The sequence below is a fragment of the Oppia nitens genome, unplaced genomic scaffold (assembly GCF_028296485.1).
Source record: "Oppia nitens isolate AA-2021 unplaced genomic scaffold, nextdenovo-longstitch-racon4-pilon3 scaffold3_pilon_pilon_pilon, whole genome shotgun sequence".
Classification (NCBI taxonomy): Eukaryota; Metazoa; Arthropoda; class Arachnida; order Sarcoptiformes; family Oppiidae; genus Oppia; species Oppia nitens.
Window position 1 is genome coordinate 5,160,243 of NW_026533221.1, and position 22,629 is coordinate 5,182,871.

The 22,629-nt window shown below is 27.9% G+C and overlaps 4 protein-coding genes and 1 non-coding gene across 8 annotated transcripts; 2 read left to right on the forward strand and 3 right to left on the reverse strand.

Annotated features, from left to right (window-relative positions):
- Positions 1-616: 616 nt before the first annotated feature.
- Positions 617-1,648, reverse strand: LOC128957908 (histone-lysine N-methyltransferase SETMAR-like). Its single transcript, XM_054303723.1, has one exon. It carries the CDS (start codon positions 1,646-1,648, stop codon positions 617-619), a length of 1,032 nt encoding a protein of 343 aa, XP_054159698.1.
- Positions 1,649-2,531: 883 nt separating this feature from the next.
- On the forward strand, positions 2,532-11,213 carry LOC128957358 (CUGBP Elav-like family member 2). Of its 4 annotated transcripts, XM_054303101.1 has the most exons (11): positions 2,532-2,576; positions 2,792-2,926; positions 3,114-3,298; positions 6,117-6,160; positions 6,339-6,377; positions 8,932-8,980; positions 9,138-9,434; positions 9,495-9,617; positions 9,682-9,786; positions 9,958-10,180; positions 11,076-11,212. In XM_054303101.1, exons 2-10 carry the CDS (start codon positions 2,802-2,804, stop codon positions 10,077-10,079), a joined length of 1,089 nt encoding a protein of 362 aa, XP_054159076.1. In that variant the 5' UTR covers positions 2,532-2,576; positions 2,792-2,801; the 3' UTR covers positions 10,080-10,180; positions 11,076-11,212. The 4 variants fall into 4 exon arrangements, with proteins under 4 accessions (XP_054159076.1, XP_054159078.1, XP_054159077.1 ...); XM_054303103.1 differs by lacking the exon at positions 6,339-6,377; XM_054303102.1 differs by lacking the exon at positions 2,532-2,576 and having other exon boundaries at positions 2,789-2,926.
- A 1,479-nt stretch (positions 11,214-12,692) lies between these two features.
- Positions 12,693-17,858, reverse strand: LOC128957909 (WD repeat-containing protein 19-like). Its single transcript, XM_054303724.1, has 7 exons — positions 17,802-17,858; positions 17,608-17,729; positions 17,489-17,524; positions 16,702-17,433; positions 13,963-16,636; positions 13,750-13,831; positions 12,693-13,177 (listed from the first exon to the last, which is right to left on the reverse strand). Exons 1-7 carry the CDS (start codon positions 17,805-17,807, stop codon positions 12,693-12,695), a joined length of 4,137 nt encoding a protein of 1,378 aa, XP_054159699.1. The 5' UTR covers positions 17,808-17,858.
- Positions 17,859-18,236: 378 nt separating this feature from the next.
- Positions 18,237-18,364, forward strand: Trnal-caa (transfer RNA leucine (anticodon CAA)). Its single transcript has 2 exons — positions 18,237-18,274; positions 18,319-18,364. It is a non-coding gene; the product is annotated as a tRNA-Leu (tRNA).
- A 166-nt stretch (positions 18,365-18,530) lies between these two features.
- On the reverse strand, positions 18,531-19,129 carry LOC128958459 (uncharacterized). Its single transcript, XM_054304316.1, has one exon. It carries the CDS (start codon positions 19,013-19,015, stop codon positions 18,608-18,610), a length of 408 nt encoding a protein of 135 aa, XP_054160291.1. The 5' UTR covers positions 19,016-19,129; the 3' UTR covers positions 18,531-18,607.
- Positions 19,130-22,629: the final 3,500 nt, after the last annotated feature.

Genomic DNA, 22,629 nt, shown 5'->3' on the forward strand with positions numbered 1-22,629 from the left:
TTATCATTTAAGACTAAACTGAAAGCTAAAAAGGTATGTTTATTCAAATGTTAAATCCTATTAATATATATATGAATGAAGTGTTTGTCGTTTCAAAATGTTTGAAGTGATTGTAAAGATATGTCAAAAGATAACATAACATTTAAAAAACATTAATTAATGAAAGCTTTTTTGTGTGACAATTGAATAATAGATGAGTTATGCAAATCCCACTTATCTTTATATATTCAATAACCTCTCCAGTAATGAGATGTCTCATAAAACTCCTGTGCAATCATTTATAATATTAAGTACTATATCATTATTTTTATTAAAATTTATATCTCAATTAAATGCGCTAAACTTCACTTTTCTAGACATTATTATTATTTTTTATATTTAAAACAAAATATATATGAATTTTATGTATAAATAAATATGTTATTTAATTTTAGCAACACGTTTTATTCGTGTTTTAAAAATATATTTTTAAATACTATTTTATATATTTTTTGCTTTATTTAACAACAGATTAAAACCATAGATTTGTAAAAAAAACTGTTATGTACAGCTTGTCTTTTGGGAACGTAGCACAAGGAAAACTAGACGTAATTTATGAAAATAAAAAATTTATTTTTTAAATATAGTCCCCTCCTAATTCGATGCATAGCTCCATTCGGGATCTCCACATCTCGAAAGCTTTTTTATAGCGATCTTCAGAAATGGAGTGAAAATACTCCATCACCGCGCAGTCCAACTCTTCCTCTGTCTTAAATGCTTGTCCGCGAAGAAAATGCTTCAGACCACTAAACAACCAAAAGTCACACATTGCAAGGTCGGGGGAATATGGCGGGTGCGGTACAGTCTTGACATTATTTTTGGCCAAAAACTCTTGAGTCAGTTTTGCAGTATGAACTCGGCTGTTGTCGTGGTGCAGTAGCATTCCTTTTTTTGCAGATCCCTCAATGACTTTAGGAAGACATTGTGTGGTGTACCACAAAGCCGTGGCTGTCTTCTGTCCGCATAACTTTACCGCGGCCACCAAACCCGCCGTATTGAAAAATACGGCGTACATAACTTTTCCAATAGTTTTATCACGTTTGACAATATCGGGCGGTACCTCATCTTCAAACACAAATATCTTCGCTTCACGTGACAATTTTGGCTCATAATAGTGAACATATGTTTCATCACCTGTAGTGATCTTATCAATTAAAACATGTCCCTTATTCTTCCACATCTTTAGATTTTCTCGGCAAATGTTCACACGTTGTTGTTTTTGTTCATCTGATAGAAAGTGAGGAACAAACCGACATAAACGCTTCCGTACGCCAATCAAATCAGTGCATATTTTTTGAAGTGTTGTGCGATGAATGCCTGACTTTTCCTCTAACTCACGGTATGTGATCCATGGATCTGCTCTTATTATCTTTTCGACAGCGGCCGCATTTTCAGGGGTCGATACAGTAACTTCCGGACCTTTTCTTTCGCCATCTTTGAGTGACTGTACACCGAGTTTGAAATGTCGGATCCATTTGGTGATTGTACTGTAAGCAGGGCTATTATTGCCCAACCTGTCCACCATCCGACGATGAATTTCGTTCGGGTCTTGTGTGGACAAAAACTCATAATAAATTATGACACGTTTGTGTTCCTCCGATAACTCCATTGGTATCACCGAAAAACTTCCGACCAGACCTCTTTAAATGGTTATATCTTATACACGACTAGAGATAATTAGATGAAAATCACAGGTTAAGGGTTTGATATGTAAACAATCAAAACCACGTGTCAACCAATTTTTTATATTATACCGTTTAGGTGGCGCTATCTTCCCAAAAGACAAGCTGTATTTTGTGTTAGGATTTTATAAGTACTTAAACTGTTGGTATAAGTGGTAATATAGCATATTTTACAGAAATGTTTTTTCTAGTAATATACTAATAACTTTCGACTAATACACACAATTTTCTACTATTTATTTATGTTTTATCTTATCAGCGATTTTTCAGTTAATTTTCTGCCGTTTTTCCATTTTATGTTTAATAGAGTCTGCGATTGGCATCAAATCACACATCCATTGGTGACAATCTTCTGGTTTCTTTAGTTTTGCCAAACCGTTGTTTAGGGGAACTGTTATGTCGTTGGGTGGACTCCAAGATAACTGTTCAGCTGATAGTAACTATACTACAGTACTCTACAAAGTCTCCATTAATGATAATATACAGACAATTTATCAAAACAAGTGTATTGACTGTTTAATATTCAGTTGAGTATTGATAACATTCAATACTGTATATTAGTACTATTTTTAATTAAACTTTTATATTGTATTTATTTTTATTAACCAATTGAATATTTTTAATCAAACAAACATTTAAATGTGATTTTTTATAACTTCAACTATAAAGAGATTATTCATATTTATTGAGTAATTAAAACAACAAATAATTACATTTTGTGATTTATAAACTTTGTATTTAAAATTATCATTTATATACAATTAATAAAAAATTATTTATTATTATGTGATTTAAATTTAATAATTTTAAACAAATTATTGTGCAACCATTTTTAAATTAATAATTTTAATCGATGTAATAATATTTAAATGTTGAAAATTTGTTTTTTTTAATTAGTCAACAAATTAATTTTTTGTACTTTCTATTTGTTTATCATTTATACATTTCATTTGCAAACATTTTTCTATTTATTATTTGAGAATATTTTTCTTATAATATTTAATAATTTATTGTTGCATTTAATAAAACTTAATGACACTTTAAAGATTTTTTTTATATATATTTTTAAGTGAATAAAAAATGACTGAAAATATTGACATCAAAGAAGAGTCCATTGCATCAGTCAATGACCAACAGCTTGAAGACAATTCAATCAACGATTCAGATAAAGTTGAAAAACAATTGGATCAACAAAAAGAGCAAAAGTGAGACTATTTATTGATTTTTATTTTTTTTGTTATAATAACAATAATAATATACTTTAGACTGTTATAACTGAAATAAAATATTATTTTTTTGAAAAAAATAAAGTATGTTATAAATAATTAATTTGAAAAATATTTTTATTTATTTAATTTTAATACTGTTTTCCTTAAATTATGACATCAATAGTTGCATTAATCATAACAATAATGAAGAGTCAATAGTGAGAGAACCAGATAGTGATTCCATGAAGATGTTTGTCGGACAGATTCCCAGAGATTGGACTGAAACTGATTGCCATAGACTACTGGAACCGTTCGGTGATATTTATGGCATTAATTTGCTAAAAGATAAACGAACCAACAAAAGCAAAGGTTAACTAATTTTTCTTTTGAAAACTAATCTTATTTTCTTTAATTTTTAATTTCAATTATAAACTCGAGGTTAAGCCGAAACTAAATTGACTGCAATTTTGATAAATTTGTAGTCTTAGAGTAAAAAGCTTTTTATTTGTGATGTCTTTATCTTGAAAACAAAATGATCTTTTTTCCAATAAATTTCCTAATAATAAAAAATACTAATAAATAGAGTAATCTCTTGAATACCTGAAAAAAGTTTTATCTTTCACTGAATAAGACTAACTCTGAAAGTCGGCGACATTTATGCTTAATTCAAGAGCAAAAATAACGAAATGTAACAATTTATTAGAGGCGTATACTATACTGAAAATTGCTGTAATGATATTATTATTATATAAATCTTAACAATATATAAGATTATTATTGCAATAATAATGATAATATAAGGAAAATAAATTTATTAGATACAAGAAATGTAATAATAAATATATATTAATTAAGGTTTATTACATTTATTAAGTGATAGTGTTTCACATGACTATATTGTAGTGTATTTGTTGTTACGCCACTGCATATCAAATATAATGGAAAGCAAGAGAGCAAAGACTTGTTGCCATTTGTGGCAATAGTTTTGGTTTATTTGATGCGATCTATTGATTGGTATATTATGTAAGTCCGATATATGAATGTCTCTGAAGTGCAATCAAATGCGGTGAATGAGACTTTCATCCGAGTCTTTGCTCTATTTTTGTTAAACATTGTTATGAATTATAGATGAAGTGACTGCTGAAGCAGTGATGGTGTACTGCAATCACATTATTCATTGTGACACAAGACTTGATGGCAATGGCTATCCTCTATTCCCAACGCCTTTATGGCAAATCAACTCCATTTTCAATGTCTTTCTCTGTATTGAATGTTTGCATTTGAAACTGTCTCCCCATTTGACTTAAATGTCACATATTTAAGTGCTAAGACTGTAAAACATCAAAACCATTGTAGAGATTGTATAAAGAGGCCCATCATATGATATACAGTACAGTATAAAAACTACTTTTGATGAGTATTTTTCATATTATATTAAATCTACGGTCATTGTGACCAAAACTTGATGATCAATCCGATGAGTAAATGGCAGTCAAACAAACATGACTTGAACTCTAATAAAATTATTTTTTTCTGAAAAAATCTATAAATATATTGTGCGCTGATATTGTTTTTGGTATTTTTACTTATATTGTGTTTATAAAGCATATAATAATAGATAAAAGCATATTTTATATGATGTTTAGAGTATATGGCATATCATTTACATATAAGAAAGGGAATATCCATTGGCTAATGGATTAGCCATAAAAGAGAAATATAATATTGTTTTATATATAAAAAAGTGTATATATATATATCGGTTATTTCAAACCAATATAACTTTGAGTCGAAATATTTTACTTTTAAATCCTTTCAAAAAAGTTTCCCTTTTGAAGGCTAAAAATTGTTGTTATAAATTTTCACTACAAATATCATTCTAGAAATTGTATATATATTTACTCAAATCATTTAACAAACAAATATCACAAAAAGTTTTTTTATATACAATAAATATAATAAATTCTATCCAAACGTAGCAATAGATTGAGGCAAAAAAAATCAATGCATTCAAAACGTGCATTTCATTTAAGTTAAATAAACGACATTCAAAACTCAGTGCACAATAAAAACTAAGGTATAAGTCTATTATTGCAACAAATATTGGATTTATTTGGATTGAAACTCAATTATATGATTGGATTTTATAGACTCTCCTTAAGGGATCAGTATTGTGACTGTCATTCAAAGTTAAAGGTCGCGACTTATTGATAATTTGCTATCAATTCCCTTATGATTAGGAATTTTAGGTCTTAGTACTCATCCACTCATATTTGATGTACATTTGAGTGATTGGATCTATGGGTTAGTCAAGACATCAATGGTATGTGACTTAAAGTATGTCTCAAATAGAGTTCAATAAATAGACATCATATGAGAAATACCTTTTGTATATTTCTCTCTCTCTCTCTCTCTCACACACACACACACACACACACACACAGACTCACGCAACTCACTCACTGTATTACTTTCTGTTGATTTGTCTCTCTTTCTGTTTTTCATTATATGAAGTAATCAAATGGATGTGCAGTTTTTGGTTCCGATGATATCAATACAATGGACAGACAGTGGCATCAATTAACTCGTCAATAGTGTTAAGAAATCTCTCGAGAATTGAAGAGTCAGTGTTGATAAGTCTGTGTGTGTGTGTGTGAGTGAGTGAGTGAGTGAGTGAGTGTGTGTGTGTGTGTGTGTGTGTGTGTGTGTGTCATGCGACGAGACCTACAAAAAATGTTAGATTGAGTCACAACTACAATGAATAGACAGTAAATTAAATGCTATATTAAATTAGTTGAGCAGAAGTAGACCATCACAAGCAATAAGATGAGGAACTGCTTGTCCTCACCATTATTTATACCATTATTTGTACCATTATTTGTACCACTATTTGTTCAGTTAATTCTTTATGTGTTTAATTGAAATGATTGGTATTTCACTTGACTGATGAAATTCCGTTACAAGAATTCAAACTAATTATTTTCTTACAATTTTATTTATACTTGACTTGAATTCAATATTATTTTTTTATTATAGAAGATAAAGATAAAAAATGTGTAAAATCATAATATAAATAATGTTAAATAATAATATTAAATTTATTATATTCAACAATTTAACCATAAAAATGAAATTATCGATAAATTTTCATATAATTATAATAAAAATGATAATATATTTTTAATAGGTTGTTGTTTTGTCACTTATTACACGAGAAGAGGAGCTCTTGAGGTATGTGTTTGTTTTTGGCAAATATAATGATTATTAAATTTTATATATATATATATATTAAAATGAATAATCACTTTAATTACCATTACTCGGCAAACATTTTGTTTACTAATTAAGTAGATTTTAAAAATAATCAAATAGCTATTTAATATATTTTTAATATATGATTAAAATTTAGGCTCAAAACGCATTACATAACATACGGACACTGCCATCGGTAATGATGTTGTTTTAAATTAGTTATATTTTTATGTGATTTACAATCTTTTTTTATGACTTACATATCTGTCAATAACATAAATAGTAATTAATCGTATAATTTGTTGATTTTATTGTGTTATTTAATTTATTTCCGATTGTTTCGTATAATTTATTTTTCTTATTAATGTTTTTATTGTTAATCTTGCGATGTGTTAAGTCTTTCACTTATTTTCTATGATTGTATTCAATATTTAATGTGTTTTTGTTGTTGCAGTGATTATATTGTGTGTATTGTTTGTACTTATGTTTGACTAATTGTATGGAAGAAAATGAAAATGAAATCAATTGAATGACTGAATGAAAAGCAGAGAAAAGTGAAAATCGCGGCCAGAGATTGATTAAAATGAATCAATGGATGAATAGAGAGATGTTTTATATGACAGAGAGTTATAGAGAGGACATGGAGAGGGTGGGTGAGTATATGAGTCAGTGAGTGACTGAGTTAGAGAGAGAGAGAGAGAGAGAGAGAGAGAGAGAGAGAGAGAGAGAGTATGTTGTTAAACGAGGCGAAAATACATGATGTGTATGAGAAACACAACTAAATTAATTTTGAGTGTATTGTAGGAAATGTTGGTATATATTGAGCGCATGTCTTACTGATGCTGTGTTTGCCAACAACTGGCAGCAAAAGTGGTGTAACTCTTCATGAGTTGATAGCTGTTGTACAGTATATGTAGTTTAGTGTTGTTGTTGTGTTGAGAGCTGTGCTTCAAACGGCAATGTGATGTTGGTTTGAAATTTTCGAGTGCATCTCCCGTTCCCATTGAATGTTGTGGTGCTGTGATGTGGCAATTGTTGCGCTCATGAGCTTAAACTAAGTCTTAAGTACTAAGAATCACAAGAATCGAGAGTTTGTTTTCTCATACAAACTGTGTGTTTGGACTCTAAGCTCACACATCATGTCATACATTGCTGGTTAGGGATTAGCTCTCATTCATACACTTGGAGTTTATGGGAGAAGTGTTTCTGTATTACATTTGCGATAAATACTAAGAAAATTATTAACAACGAATAAATACCTAAAAAATAAGTTAAATACATATATATACCAATAGTTTCATTATATTGAGTGAAACAAACAAATAAATGTCGCAACAAATGAAAGCAAACAACAGGTGCCGACCGTATAAGAAAAATAATAATAATAATAATCCCTCTTTTGCCACAAATAATATTATTAATAGTAGTAGTAATGGTCATAATTGCAATACAAGTGATGCCATTAATAAGGAAACTAAGGACCTGATAGTGGCAGCGGCAGCACAATTACTATTGGGTCACCAAAGCCCACACCAGTCAGTCACCGGTGCTATCACTAGTGCCATAAACTCTTGTGGACAGACATGCAATAACTGTTCAATGGCTGAGACAATATTGAGAGCCACTCAACAAATCCCGGTATGAAATCTCTGTTATAATTCTGTTAACGTTATTGTCATCTATAGTCATATTCAGCAAAAAAATTCTGTTATAAAAAAGTATTACTTTTTTGTTATAAAGTAATGCTATTTTGTATTAGTATTAAATCCAACGATTGTTTTTATTTTTATTATTATTGCTATTTTCACGACATTACTCCTCTCAACAATGTCACCAATTTTGCCAATTGTTTCAATACGACTACTTATTGTTTTAAAGCATTTATTTTTACTATTAAAATAGTTATCGTTTTTTGTGTCAAATTTTTGTCGTAATAAATTTATCTAAAATATATCATTTAATATAAATAATATACTATAGTATACACTATAATACAATTTATACTGAATATACATGTAAATGAAGTTGTGTTAATATTGCAATTCTTAATGTTATGCAAATATTTTTTTGCATTTTAAAGGTTAATATCGTAATATATAATACTTTACAAAATGTTATTTTTCAATTTTTTCATAAAACATTTTTGTTGTCGAAAAGTTTGTCGTTGTTGTTGTTATAGAGTACTTGTTATATACTGTATATATATTCAGTATATTTTGAAATTAACTTTCAGTACATTAATTATAACGGTGTCACCAATTTTTGTAAGACTTATATTGATTGTTGGGAACACTTGACTGTGTTGTTACTGTTGTGTTGATGTTGTAGTTGTTGTGTTAATATGAAATATTTTTGTTCAAATGATTGAATTTTAATGAATATAATCCAATAGGAATCCATAGAAAAAATTAATTGTTTTAGAGAATTATTCTGTTATTTTCACTACAAAACTTGAATTTTGCTAAATAATTGTGTAAATTGTGTTGTAAAGTATGCAAAGTAATCCCTAATTACCATTACTTGTATTTTTTGGTGTTGTTGTTTCACTGTTGGATGTATTTTATTATTTGATATTTAAAATATTTGATACTCTCTTATTGTAATACAAATATAAAAGCAAAAATTTTTGTGCACAATTGTCAACTATTATTATTATTTTATTTTTAATTAAAATATCTATTTTAAGTTTGAATTAATTAAAATATTTAATTAGTATATATATATATATTGTTTTTAATGTAATTGTTTAGTGCCATCACCCGATTCAGATGAAACCGGCCGACACTGACAATAGAAACAGTATGTTATGTTTTAATACTGTTTTCATGTATTTTTCAATATGTTATGTCATAGAAAATATGTGACATTTTAATTAATTAGTTGCAAATTTGCTTAGGATTTTAACTAATACTTGTTTTATGTAAATCTATATTAATTATATTATTAATAATGAAAGATAAAGATCAGCGCAAAAACAAACATTCATTATTACCACACGTTTGGACACATAATACTAACCCATTGTCCACTTCATTGGTGACCAATCCATACATGACTTTAGCGGCATTGACTAATGCAGCCCAACAGCAGCAACAACAACAACAATTGGCCACAACTTTAGCACTAAAGCAACACTGTTTGGCAACTGATCTGTCACTGGCCTCAGCCCTAAGTAATCCAACAATTTTGATGGCTCTCACAAATTCTTCGCCTCAAACAACACAATCACTTGCATTGGGTTCACATTTCAATAGTAATATAATCAAAATGAGAGACCTATTAGTATTATTATTGACTTGATCCCTGTCCACAGCACAAACATTAACGGGTGTCCAACATTTGGCCTCAACATTGCCGTCGGCAAACATTACAACAAATACAAACAAACAGATTGAAGGTCCCGAAGGCGCCAATCTTTTTATATATCATTTGCCGCGTCAGTCATTTTAATGCCATAAATACTATTAATCAAAAATTAATTATTTGTTTCTAATTTTTAGCTGAATTTACTGACAATGATTTAATCGCTACTTTCTCTCCCTTTGGAAATGTAATTTCAGCCAAAGTTTTTATCGACAAAAACTCTAATCTTAGCAAATGTTTTGGTGAGTAATGTAATTGAAATAATATTAAAGTATATTATAGTATACTGTAGTACAGTATATATTAAGTATATTAAGCATAATAAGTCTAATATGTGGTATTACTGTATAAATCAAACGAGTAAATGATTTGATGTATTAAAATAATATTTGTATTGATTTTTTTGAAAACAGGATTTGTATCGTATGACAACCAAATGTCGGCCCAAACAGCCATTCAAACGATGCATGGATTTCAGATCCGAAATAAAAGACTTAAAGTTCAGCTCAAGAAGACTAGAGATAAACCATATTAATTGGTATTAACAGTCAATATCTTAGAGTACAACCAATTTGTTTTCATTAAGTCGGATACACAACAAACAAAAAATCGGTAAAATTGTTGATTTAATCAAATGTAAGTATTTATAAAACCTGTTTTTAAGTTTTTATTAATCTTTATTACAATATATTATAACAGAAAAATACTAATTCCTAAAAGAATAATCTAAATAATTATGTATTCATTAGAGGCATTAAAAAAATACTTTACTTTATTCAAAGTTTTGCAAACATTTCAATGCTCTGAAAAATGCAGATAAAAAAGTTAAACAAAATTTTTAGGGACTTTCAGACAATTTAATAGTTTAGCGTCTGATATACAGCACAATATAAAAATAGAAATAACGATGACTTTTGTTTAAATAAAAAAAGGAGATTAATTGCATTTGCATTGCACTTATTATACACATTTAGCCTCACTTTTAGCCTCAAAAACAGGGTTACAATACAACATACAGTTTTGCTCAAAATATAAGACTCACTTTATCACACACAATCAATTGGCGCAGTTTTATATATATTTATATGCATATGTAATATATATATACTTTAGATTTTGTAAATTTATATATACATATTACACACACACACACACACACACACACACACACACACACACACACACACACACACACACACACACACACACCACATCACTTTATAGTTATAGTTATTTTTAGATTTAATTTTATAAGAAAGAATTTATTTATTTATATCTTATACTAATATACAACTTTATTATATAATTTGATAATAAATTATATTTTTATATTACCCATAATTTAAATAGATATATATAAAATTTAATAATAATAATTATATATTAGGTTAATATATAAAAGTAAATAAATAAAGTAAAAATTTAATAAAATTATAATTTGCCTAAAATACTGTTTATATTATATTTGTTAAATAATTTAGTTTATATTTATCCAGAATTTATAAATTATTCTTTGTTTTTATTCCTATAGATAATTCATGTCATGTCTCCTCAATGTCTGCCTATTCTTACATTATTTTTTGGACTTTTTTGGATATTAATATTTAAGTCCTTTTTCTGTACTTTATTTATGTGTTATTATTTGGAGGCAACTCTTCATATATTTATCTAAAGATATAGTATCTTAATACTTGATATTATAAGTATAATATATCTATGATTAATGGTTTTCAATACCCAAAAATAGAGAGTATATATATTATTGTACTACTGTTCACTTATATATTATTATATATTTAGTTATTGTGTAAGTATATTTGGGACCAATAAATAACCCTAAATTCAGTGTTTAATTTATGTATACAAATAGTGTATATTTAGCAATTAGTAAAAACCAAACCCATTGGCGCTAAATATGTGAATGTATTGTGTGTTACTAAAACAAAGTCCATTAAAATTTGTTATTATTTGTATAAATTAATTAGTTAACATAATTGGTAATAACATGTATGTTATTTATTATTTTTTTGTTTAAAAACTTATTTCTATAGTAATTATACGTTTAGTCATATTATAAAATCAATATAATCTTTTTTAAATATATATTAAAATAAATTAAAAGAATAAGTTTTTAAATCTCATTACATGAAAAAATCTGTTTATTGCAAAAAATAATTAATATTTTAGAAAAAAGTTGCCAAAAGTTAAAATAATTATTTGTCTTTTATAATATATTAATGTTTAAATATTTACAAATAATTTAAATTAAAATTTTTATGTTATTTAGATTTATGCACACATGATTTTTTAATAAAATAAACTAATTTTCAACCAAGTTTATTATATTAAATAAATGTTTATTTGTTTGCTTTAATTTCAAAAATTAGTGTATAATTTCATAAATAACTTATATTAACAATAATTTGTATTTATTTTAATTATTTGTTTTGTGTTTTTGAATGTTTTATATTGTGTTTCTGTGTATGAATTAATGAAATATATCAGAAAATACTCTCTATTTTAATATATTTTTTATCAAATTAGTTATCAAAAATACAACAAAACCGAGTCTTTCATAAAACAAATGTTTTACCAGATTTTGTTGTATGTATTAGTGTTATAATGATCTCAAATATAATTATTTGTCGCAAATGACTCCACTTTGAAGACAATTAGAGACAGCTTTACTCAACACTAATCAGTCAAATAAGTAATAAAAATACGACTAAAGAGTGAAAAAGTTGGAAATGTTTCAAAATGTAGTGTAAGTTACACTCAAACAGCGGTCCAATCACTTCTAATGACACAACAGACAACTCATTTGCATCAATTGAAATAAGAGTCAAAATCTATTATCAAAATACAAGTTTAAATCAATATTTTTACAGTAAAAATAACTGTTGTGTTATTATTATACATTAGTTTAGTGGGAATCAGATTAACTTGACTTAAATTGCTTTCAAGTGTAGAGTTTCAACAATTAATACTTAAATATTTTTAATAGCAATATAAATACTATTTTTAATATAGCAACATATCGACTATAATTACAAGATATGTGTTTTCAAAATAATTTATTATTCAAATAAATATAGAATTTCTAACAAAAAAAATCAATTTAGTATATATTTGTATTTGAAATTTAGAGTCATTTGAGTTGATGTGAATCCAATAGCAATTGAATGTCATGTAAGGGAACCACTTGTGATAAATCAATACTTGTGTTACACATCGGACATATTGGTTCAGTGGACAGTAATCTTATAAATTGACTTAAAATGGCTGGAAAATGACAGTTAGGACATACAGTTAGCTCGTCCCTTACAATGTTAAGTCCTGTTGCTATACAAAATGGTATAGTATTTCTGCATTTATGACACGTCAGTTCCATATCAATGACTTCATTATCACAATAAGGACAGAGACTGTGTTGGATATGACTGTCTTCAGAGTCTTGAGTTTTAAGAAGAGCTGCAGACTTACGAACAAGTGTTTCAATTTTCTTCTTGAATTTGACGTCTATTTGGTCGCGATATTCACTTTTCATTAAAGTTGTCGCAAATTCTAACGATTCTCGTTTCAGACCCGATCTCTGACATTCAATTACCGCTGATGTCAGTATAGGAACCATATCTGTATATGATTTACATAAATGACATTATATTATAAACTAACTAATTAAGTACAGTTCTCTCTCTCTTTCTCTCTCTCTCTCTCTCTCTCTCTCTCTTTCTTTCTCTCTCTCTTTTCTCTCTCTCTCTCTCTCTCTCAAGTGAAATTTAATATCTCAATTTGACTCATTTATGTGCTAAAATTATTCATTAGTTTTCATATATAGTAAATTATTATAACTTTTATGAAAAAATAAAATGTTTATAAAATATACTGTATATTAATACAGTATTAATATACTGTAATGCAAAAATATTGCTGTAGACTATGTCATCCTATATAAATTGTATTAACACTAAAATAATGATATGATAATAATATAATACATACAATATAATAAATAATAAAAATATACTAAAACTAATAAACTGAAATTTATATTCAAGAGTGCATTAGTTACAGTAGTAGTAGTAGTAGTAGTAGTAGTAGTAGTAGTAGTAGTAGTAGTAGTAGTAGTAGTAGTAGTAGTAGTAGTAGTAGTGATGTATAGTACTATCAAAGAATAAATAAGATAATTATGAAATAATACTAACGTTGAGGGAATCGACTTAAATTGTTGGCCACTCTCGTCAACAATTTGGCACTTCTCATGTGATCTCCCACTCGGATCCATATCTATGAAGTAGATGTCATAAGTGATTATACGGTAGAGTAAATTAGTGCCAAATATAAACTCAGACAAAAAATTATTTATATTTATATAACACTAATGGATGTATAAAAAAAGCTTTTATCCTCAGCCATACCTTTATTAGTATATAAGAGTGTATAAGCATTAAACTGTTGGTCATCTCCGAGGGAACGGCTATTTGATGTCTTTTGAGTTCCTGAAACATACCAAACAGTAAGTCATGAGCGTTGCGGTAATTGCCGGCATTCTGTTCCTCTCCGGCTATAATTAATGCCGTTTTTGCCGCCTCTTTATAGTACTCGAGTGACATATAAAGTCGGAAAAGGTATTTAAAATCTTTGGGAACGCCGTCAGTCTCGCCAATCAAGTAATCAATTATTATACGAATGATCTGTTCATCTCGTGATTTGGCCGCCGCCTCAATAACTAAGTGCACGGCTTGGTTCTGGCCATCATTTGATTGAGCGGCCGCTTGTAGTAAAAATTTGACACCTTTTTTATACTGACCGGCAATGCAATAAAATTTTCCGGCTCTCAGTGCATCCCTTTCCTGTTCATAATGAATAGCTATACTTAAGAAGTCTTGTGTCAATTCAGGATCATCGGTATAATTAAGTAATATATTGGCATAAATGTCCATTTGTTGAGTAGACTGTGCCAATTGGTAGGCCTCTTCATGACATTTCGACATTATAAGGAACTCGATGGCGGAACTCATATCATTGATTCGTTGAAAAAACTTAGCGATCATTTTTGCGCCGTCTATTGATTTGGTTTCTCTCACTATTTTGACGGCTTCACCGGGATTATTGAGATGATCTAAATAAATCCTAACAACACTAAGCCATTCCTCGGCTTTGATGTAAGCCTTAACGGCTTCTCTGAATTTGCCCTCCATTTCCTTTGCTTTTGCATATTGGCTTTGAATCTCCTTATTGTCCACTTTTTCCAACAGATCTGACACTTTATTAAAGTTTTTTACTTTCATATAAAGATTGGCAGCCTTTTCTGGATTACCACTCTTTTCAAAAAGCAATGCTGCGTCTGAATATAGTTTCATTGAATCCAATATTGTGGCACATTCTTCAAGAAGTGTAGGATTTGGAGTTAATTTGTTTAAGAAATCAATACCACGACGAGTGTTACCCAATCGTATACTATTGCGAGCGATTCCTGCCATACATAACTCGTTATGAGTTTTATTGTCAATGTTATCGATGGTATCTTTGTTAGTGTCACTATTGATCAATCCTTTTTCATAGTTGTCAAGAGCACTGTTATAGTCGCCGGTAAACTCTAATTGTACGGCATATTCACGTGAAATAATTGTCATCTGTTTCGGAGCCAAACGTTTGGCTAAAGTCAAAGCTTCGCTCCATTGCAACAGACTTTTCCTCATTTCGAGCGCTTCCAGAGGTTGTGAAGAAATCAAAAACAAAGTCTGCGCCAAATCGTGTCGATCGCAACAGTTGGCCAAATGTGCGGCCAATAAATTTCTTTCTTCTATTGCTTTTAATTTCTCTAATGTATTAACAAAACCTGAATCCTGAATATGTCGATATATTTTAATGGCTAAATCCAAGTCCATATCATTAATAGCTAACTTTCCCAACATATCCCAGGCCTCGACATCATTAAGATATTCGCATATTTTCCATGCGTCCTGATATCGGCGCAACTTTAATATATTTACCAGTAATTCACATTTGAGTCGACTTTTTTCAGTCATTTTATCACCGAAATCATGAGTTGACAAAACAAAGTTAGATGTTTTTCCACTTTGTGTTTGACAGACAACCACTCCATTATACAGCAATAGAGGGAACTGACCGGAAGGGATCTTCATTTTTCCTGCATATTCAACAGCCGGTCCTTCAATAGTATCCCTGATATATATGAAAACGTATGCAAATTTTATATCACACGCTATAAACACTCCTTTATCTAAGGGCCAACTTTCCCATAATATAAACTTAGGATTAGTTGGAAAGTCATTTTGGGATAACTGTATCATTACATCAGTGACGGCATTATAAATGAAGGCATCATTTCTATCGTCAACAACAGCGATACGAATGCCACTAACATTAGATGAGATCATTTTGATGCCAATTGTGTGCCGATAAACACAAACCATAACCCAATCTTCTAACATAAACATCTCAATAGATCCCGAATCGGTCGCATAGATTAGGAAGTCGTTAGTCAAGCAAAGTGTTGTTATTTTTCCGTTTCCTATAGAACTGCCGGCGCTGTCAGGAAATGCTTTGAGATCACGACTGTCATAATCATTAGGGTTGAGCTCATTCTCAATTAAATGTAAATGAATGGTACCATTAGTGAACAGAGCGGCCGCATAGTCACCATTTATTTTAAGACATTTAACAATACCGACGTACTCTCTCTCCCGAAGCAATTCAGTCGATTCATTTACTGTCAAATTATAAAACCAAACCCTATTATTCATAGCGACGGCCACATGATATGGTCCGACCGCTACCAATGATGGCTCGACATCTACTCGTGTAATAATGACTGAATCGGACAGATCTTCCTGAACACTAAAGACAGTTACTTCTAGAAGTGACGACAAGAATGCTAATCGAGTACCAAATGAATCGCCTAATATTGTCAACTTTGAAAGATATACGTGAATTGTTCCCGAAGGCGATACCATTGCAAGTAGTTGTCCGTCATCTGACCACTCCATCCATTCAATAGCTGGCTCGTCATCGATAGTCATTACTGACTGAACATCATTGAGATCATTCAAATCGCATACTTTAACACTACATTCAAAAATAAAATATTGTTTAATAAAATATAAGAAATCTGTTTTTTTTTAATTAATAACTTATTCTCAGAACAAGAGACTAATCTCTTTGTGTTGAGACAGACGTTAAATGTGGTCAACGACTCCTTATGGGCCCTAAATTGGTTCAACTCTTGTCCCAACTCTTTATAGTTTGCAGAAACGACAACAAATATTCCGGATGTAAACCCAATAAGAATGAGTCCCTCGCCATACCATTGATAGTCAACTATCAGTCCATATCTCTCTTGAAATGACAATTGAATTGGATTTTCAGAGTCCGACAAATTAAGCAAAAATAGTTGTCTTTTATTTAGTATAAGACTAACGCAGTTTTGCTGTGTATTCTGTGTTTTGTCGTCTAATCGCATAAACGCAAACTGAACGGTCAGTCCGTCGCCTTTCAGTGAACTGATGGCTATATTATCTCCTTCTTCATTGCTTACCGTTAATACTCTATCTTCACCTACCAGTGCCAGGAGGTTATTATCACTCCAGGCGCCACTTATTATTTTTTTGGTATGCTTTCCCAAAATTGGTATTTTGCGGGCAGTTCTGTGATTATATATCAATAGATTGCCTTTGGATGTGCCGACAGCCAACAGAGGTGATGACAATTTTGCCCAAATAATTAGAGATAACACATCCCTAACCCCAGTGTCGATCATTTGGACGCGATGTGTGTTTGCGTCCCATAATATAACACACGGCGACCGATCGGTTATAATACCCAATAAGTCTCCATCTGAATCCCAGGCGACGCCATTGCAATAACTGATAAAATAAATTGTTAATAATAATAATATTATTATTATATAAATTTGAATACCCTGGTAAGTTTATTTGGTCCACACGCTCACCATGTCTTCATCAATAAGATATTAAAAAAACAATTTTGTGTAATTTGAATATAAGTTGAATGTAATTAATTTTTTGAAAGCAACAAACCTATCATATATATTGACATAACTGTCCAAACCGGTGGTTACTAAATAAGATGCCGTTCCCTTTTGCCACGTGAAGAATACTGATCCCACAGAATGGGAGGCGTTTCCAATCGAAAATATTCTCTATTTATTCATAAATTAAGAAATATTTTAACTAATATTTTAAATATATTTTTAATTACAGAATATTCTTACTTTCATTGCATCGCTTTTTTAGTCACAAGAAATTGCTTAAGACTTGTATTAAAGCATTACTTTAAATGAATAGTAAATCATTTCTATGGTTACATTTGCCGACAAAATTCATAACAAATCAAATAACTTTTCGAAACTTTACACTAAACACAATATATAAATATATATGATATATATATATAAGCGGTGTATTAAATACATTACATTAAATTGATAAAAAAATTATATATATCTGATAATTATATTATTTAATAAAAATATATTATATTATAATTAAATATAATAGTGTTGTTAATTGAACATTAAATATACAGATGTAGTTAAGAATTTTAGTGATAAATTACATTAATATGTATTACATTACAGTAGAGTATATTGTTGTCAAACAGTGCTTATAATGTAAGACTATTGTATTACAAGCACTGGTATGTAACAGTCAGGATGGCCGAGCGGTCTAAGGCGCCAGACTCAAGGGTAACATTCCCTTCACTAGTGTACTACTAGTGCTTACTGAGCCTTCTGGTCCACGAATGTGGGCGTGGGTTCGAATCCCACTTCTGACACTATATTTTTTGCACATTTATCATAACTTTGTTTTTATATATATGACAACATATATATATATATTTATATATATAGTTTTTATTTAATTTAATTATTTTGTTTATAATAATTATTAATTATTTAAATAATAAATAAATTTTATTTTCAATGAATACATATTTAAAAATAATTTATTAAATGACGAAAACAAGTGATAATTTGATTGTCTTTGATAGTCATCATTGGTGTCACTATTATTACCGTTAGCTCTCATGTGTTGTTGTCGTAGCCGTTGTTGTCGATTCAGTTCTCGGCTCAAGAAAAATCCTTTTCATCGGTATTTTGAGGTCACATTTGGCCAAAAAGTCCACCGATTGATGTCTGTCGTTGTGGTCTTCTTCTCTATCTTTAGGCGACTGTTTGCAGTGTTGACTACCTTTTGTTGGTTTGTCTTTAATATCAAATACCAGATGAGTGCCGACGATGTGTTGCATTTCGCCGCTAAAGAATGTATTTCCCGATATCTGAAGTATCACTTCATTGTCATCCAAACCGAGTAATTTGATTGACTTTGAGTCCAATAAATTGGTGTCAATCGGAGCGCAGAAGTCGATGCAAACGACCTGTTCTTCGACGACATCCCCGATGTCTGAGTGACCCGTTGTGGCCATTGTTTGCGGCACTCAATCAATGGCTAAACACATGTATTGTTTGTCATATGTTTTGTCAGTTTGTGTTGTCTTTGATAACTACAACAGACGTCGCGACTCTCGCCTTACGATTCAAAGTTTAAAACACTCTTTCGTTTGACTTTTTATTAACAATAATTGCGATCACAAAGTGTGGCACAAATTGATCAACAAATTAATCATTCAATTTAAGACATCAATTAATTTAACAATAATTAGTATATTAATAGTAATTATAAAAAATTATACAATTAATCACTAATTACAGTAATCATAATAATTGACCACAATTGACCATGATCATTTTGTCAAATCATTTTCTATCATTATTTAAATTTGTAATTTTATTAAACCAACTTTTTAATAAATTTAATTAAAAATTTAAATATTTATATATATATATTAATTTGATTTGGATATTATAAGTTTGGATATTTTGATTTTGGATATTTTGAACGACACACACACACACACACACACACACACACACACACACACACACACACACACACACACACACACACACACACACACACACACACACACATACACACAAATATATTATGCAATATTTAAAGAGAAATTTTGTTTTTGTAATTTAACAAATATTAATTATAATATTTATTGTTTAAATGTTTATTATTTTAAAATTTATGTCATCATTAATATAAATAACTTTATATAACTAACTAAATGGTAATATTTTTAGACAATTTATTATTTAAACAGTAATTTAATCTATAGTATTATGTTATAATAATCTTCAAAATTAAATATTTTGATTTATGAAATATTGCATAATAATAATAATAACGAATTTATAATTTATGTAAATTAACTAGTACCAATTTATTTATAGCTTAATTATATTTATTAAACAATGTTTTTATTATATAATATTTACTTTGATATTTACATAGAAATTTGTGCAATAGTTTTAGTATAATTAATATTCAGTAATCTTGAGATAAATAAATAAATTTAGACTAATATTAATAGTAATATTATTATTTAATAAACATGTTTTGTCAAATAAGCCGGTAATGTACTACAAGTATACTGTATATGATGTGTGTGTGTGTGTGTGTGTGTGTGTGTGTGTCGTTCAAAATATCCAAAATCAAAATATCCAAACTTATAATATCCAAATCAAAATATTTAATTCAAAACAACTAAATTTAAAATATCCAAAATTAAAATCTCTAAATTAAGATCCAATTCATTTGATTCAAATAAAAATATCCAAAATTATTTTATATAAATCAAAATATCCGAAATAAATTATTTTCAATAAATATTTATAATAACAATTAAAATTATTACTGTAAATTGTAATTAGATATAATGAGTTTGGATATTTTGATTTTTAATATTTTGGGTGCGACCGGTATATGATATACCGTATACACTAAATACACCAAATTTACTTACACTGTATATACCGGTGTAATACTGTAATAATAAGCAACAAAAGCTTAGATTTTTTTAGAGATTCATTAGCAGTGAACCACAAGTTTAATACACTGTAGTTATAAAAGTTATTAACATATTTAATAATATTTGTTTTGCGAAACATATTTTCATATATATTAATATTTAAACATTTAATATTATATTAATACAGTATATTACCTATCAATAGCTGTATAGCTTTGACAATTCATTTGTGAGTAAGTTATTAATAGGTAGGTGTTATAATAATGTATATAATAAAAGATTAACAAATATATAAATATTTTTCAATTTTTAATATGCTATGCAACAGATATATACAGTACTGTAGTATTGTTACAATAGATTGTATTACTTTTATATTTAGATATTTTACTTACTAAAGATTAATATTAATGTAAATATAGACATAAACCACTTTTATTGAATATAAATTAATTCAATTTGTTATTTTGGTTAACAATACTTTGATATATACAATGTTTTGTTATAATAAAAAATATATTTGGGTTATAAAGAAAAATTGTTTGCTTATCTTTTAGAAAATCTTAATACTTTACGAGTATAACAGTATTTAATGTATATAAAAATGATGAGATATTATATAATTTTTTTTATAGATACTTATATAAATCAAACTCAATTTATTGTAGTATTACTGTATTAATATACAACATACGATATTTCAATTAAACTGCATTATTATTAATTTTAAGTTATATTGCTGTCTAATAAATTATTATTATTAATATATATTATATTTATTGATTTTTATATTTGATTGATATTTATTTATAATTATATACTTACTGTATTATAAATAAGTATATTCAAATAACTTATAAATACAATTTATATCAATAAACTATAAACTAATTTATAATAATTAACAACAACTTTAAATCAGCTGAATATTTATTTAATTATAATTAAATTGTAAACAATTGTAAAATCCTTTAATTAATTGTCAAAATTACTATAATTTATTATTTAAAAAATATTATTATTACGATATACATTATTAGTATAGTATTCTTAATGTATAAACAGTACAGTAGTAATTTTGAAAAATAAATATATTTATTACACAATTAATGGTCAATTATGATATAAGAGATATTAATAGATGATTATAACTAACAAAATAATAGATAATTAGTGTATATAATAGTCATAACAATTATAAAATGATAGGTATTTTGATAAATAAATTTATTATATAACATTTAACTATTTGTCAGCATTTATATATAAAAAGTGAAGTATAAATATTATATATAAGTATCTATGTATAAAAAATACATTTTACATTTTATTAAAAATATATTAGATCATAATATTTATAAATTCTAAGTGTTATTTATTTAAAAAACGACAAAAATAAAATTTTAGATAATATTTTCGGGAATTAATTAAAAATATTTCAAATGTTTATTACAATTGATAAATGTTGTTTATTTAATATACAGTACATATTGTATAGATATAATACCGGTAGTACTATCCTATAAATAATGTATACTATTTAAATAAATTTTGGATATAAAAATGACTAATTATTTAAAATAAAAGAAAATGAAATAATATATAGTAATAATTATTACTTGTTTAATTAAGTATTTAAATGTTTAAAAATTATATACTTATAAAAATAAATATTAAATAAATAAATAATAAAAATATTTTAAAATCTTTATATTGATTAATCAAAATAATATTTATATGATTTTCAGCCCTCTATTATTTTTTATATAATATAAATTAGATACTTAATTATATCGTAATTGTAAAGCTATTTGCAATATTATTGTTAAATACTCAATTAAATTTCTAAAAATATTTTTATAACACTCAAAACAATCGTCCAAATTAAGCATTCACACCCTTTCCCTATTATATGGACGCCTTATCTGAATCATGCTTTATATTTAAGTTTAATAAATCTAATATGAAAATATAGTTTTTATTATTATTTAAAAATAGAAAAATTTAGTCTTTTAAAAATTTTTACATAAAAATAGTTGATAACAAATTTTTGTATAACAATAGCTGTATACCTTAAATACAATTCACCAATTTATTTTATGCACGAATGATTATAAATATATCGCTAGTATGAATAGCATGAAAATTCATATAATTCA

Bases quoted from the DNA above. Each gene is read 5' to 3' on its own strand.
- LOC128958459 (XM_054304316.1), bottom strand. From the start codon at position 19,015: ATGGCCACAACGGGTCACTCAGACATCGGGGATGTCGTCGAAGAACAG.
- LOC128957358 (XM_054303101.1), top strand. From the start codon at position 2,802: ATGACTGAAAATATTGACATCAAAGAAGAGTCCATTGCATCAGTCAAT. The intron at 3,299-6,116 runs GTTAACTAATTT...TATTTTTAATAG, and splicing joins ACGAACCAACAAAAGCAAAG to GTTGTTGTTTTGTCACTTAT. The intron at 9,435-9,494 runs GTAATATAATCA...CCCTGTCCACAG, and splicing joins ATTGGGTTCACATTTCAATA to CACAAACATTAACGGGTGTC.
- LOC128957908 (XM_054303723.1), bottom strand. From the start codon at position 1,648: ATGGAGTTATCGGAGGAACACAAACGTGTCATAATTTATTATGAGTTT.
- LOC128957909 (XM_054303724.1), bottom strand. The intron at 13,832-13,962 runs GTATGGCTGAGG...TCTACTTCATAG, and splicing joins ACTCTTATATACTAATAAAG to ATATGGATCCGAGTGGGAGA. The intron at 13,178-13,749 runs GTTAGTATTATT...AATCATATACAG, and splicing joins TTTAAGTCGATTCCCTCAAC to ATATGGTTCCTATACTGACA.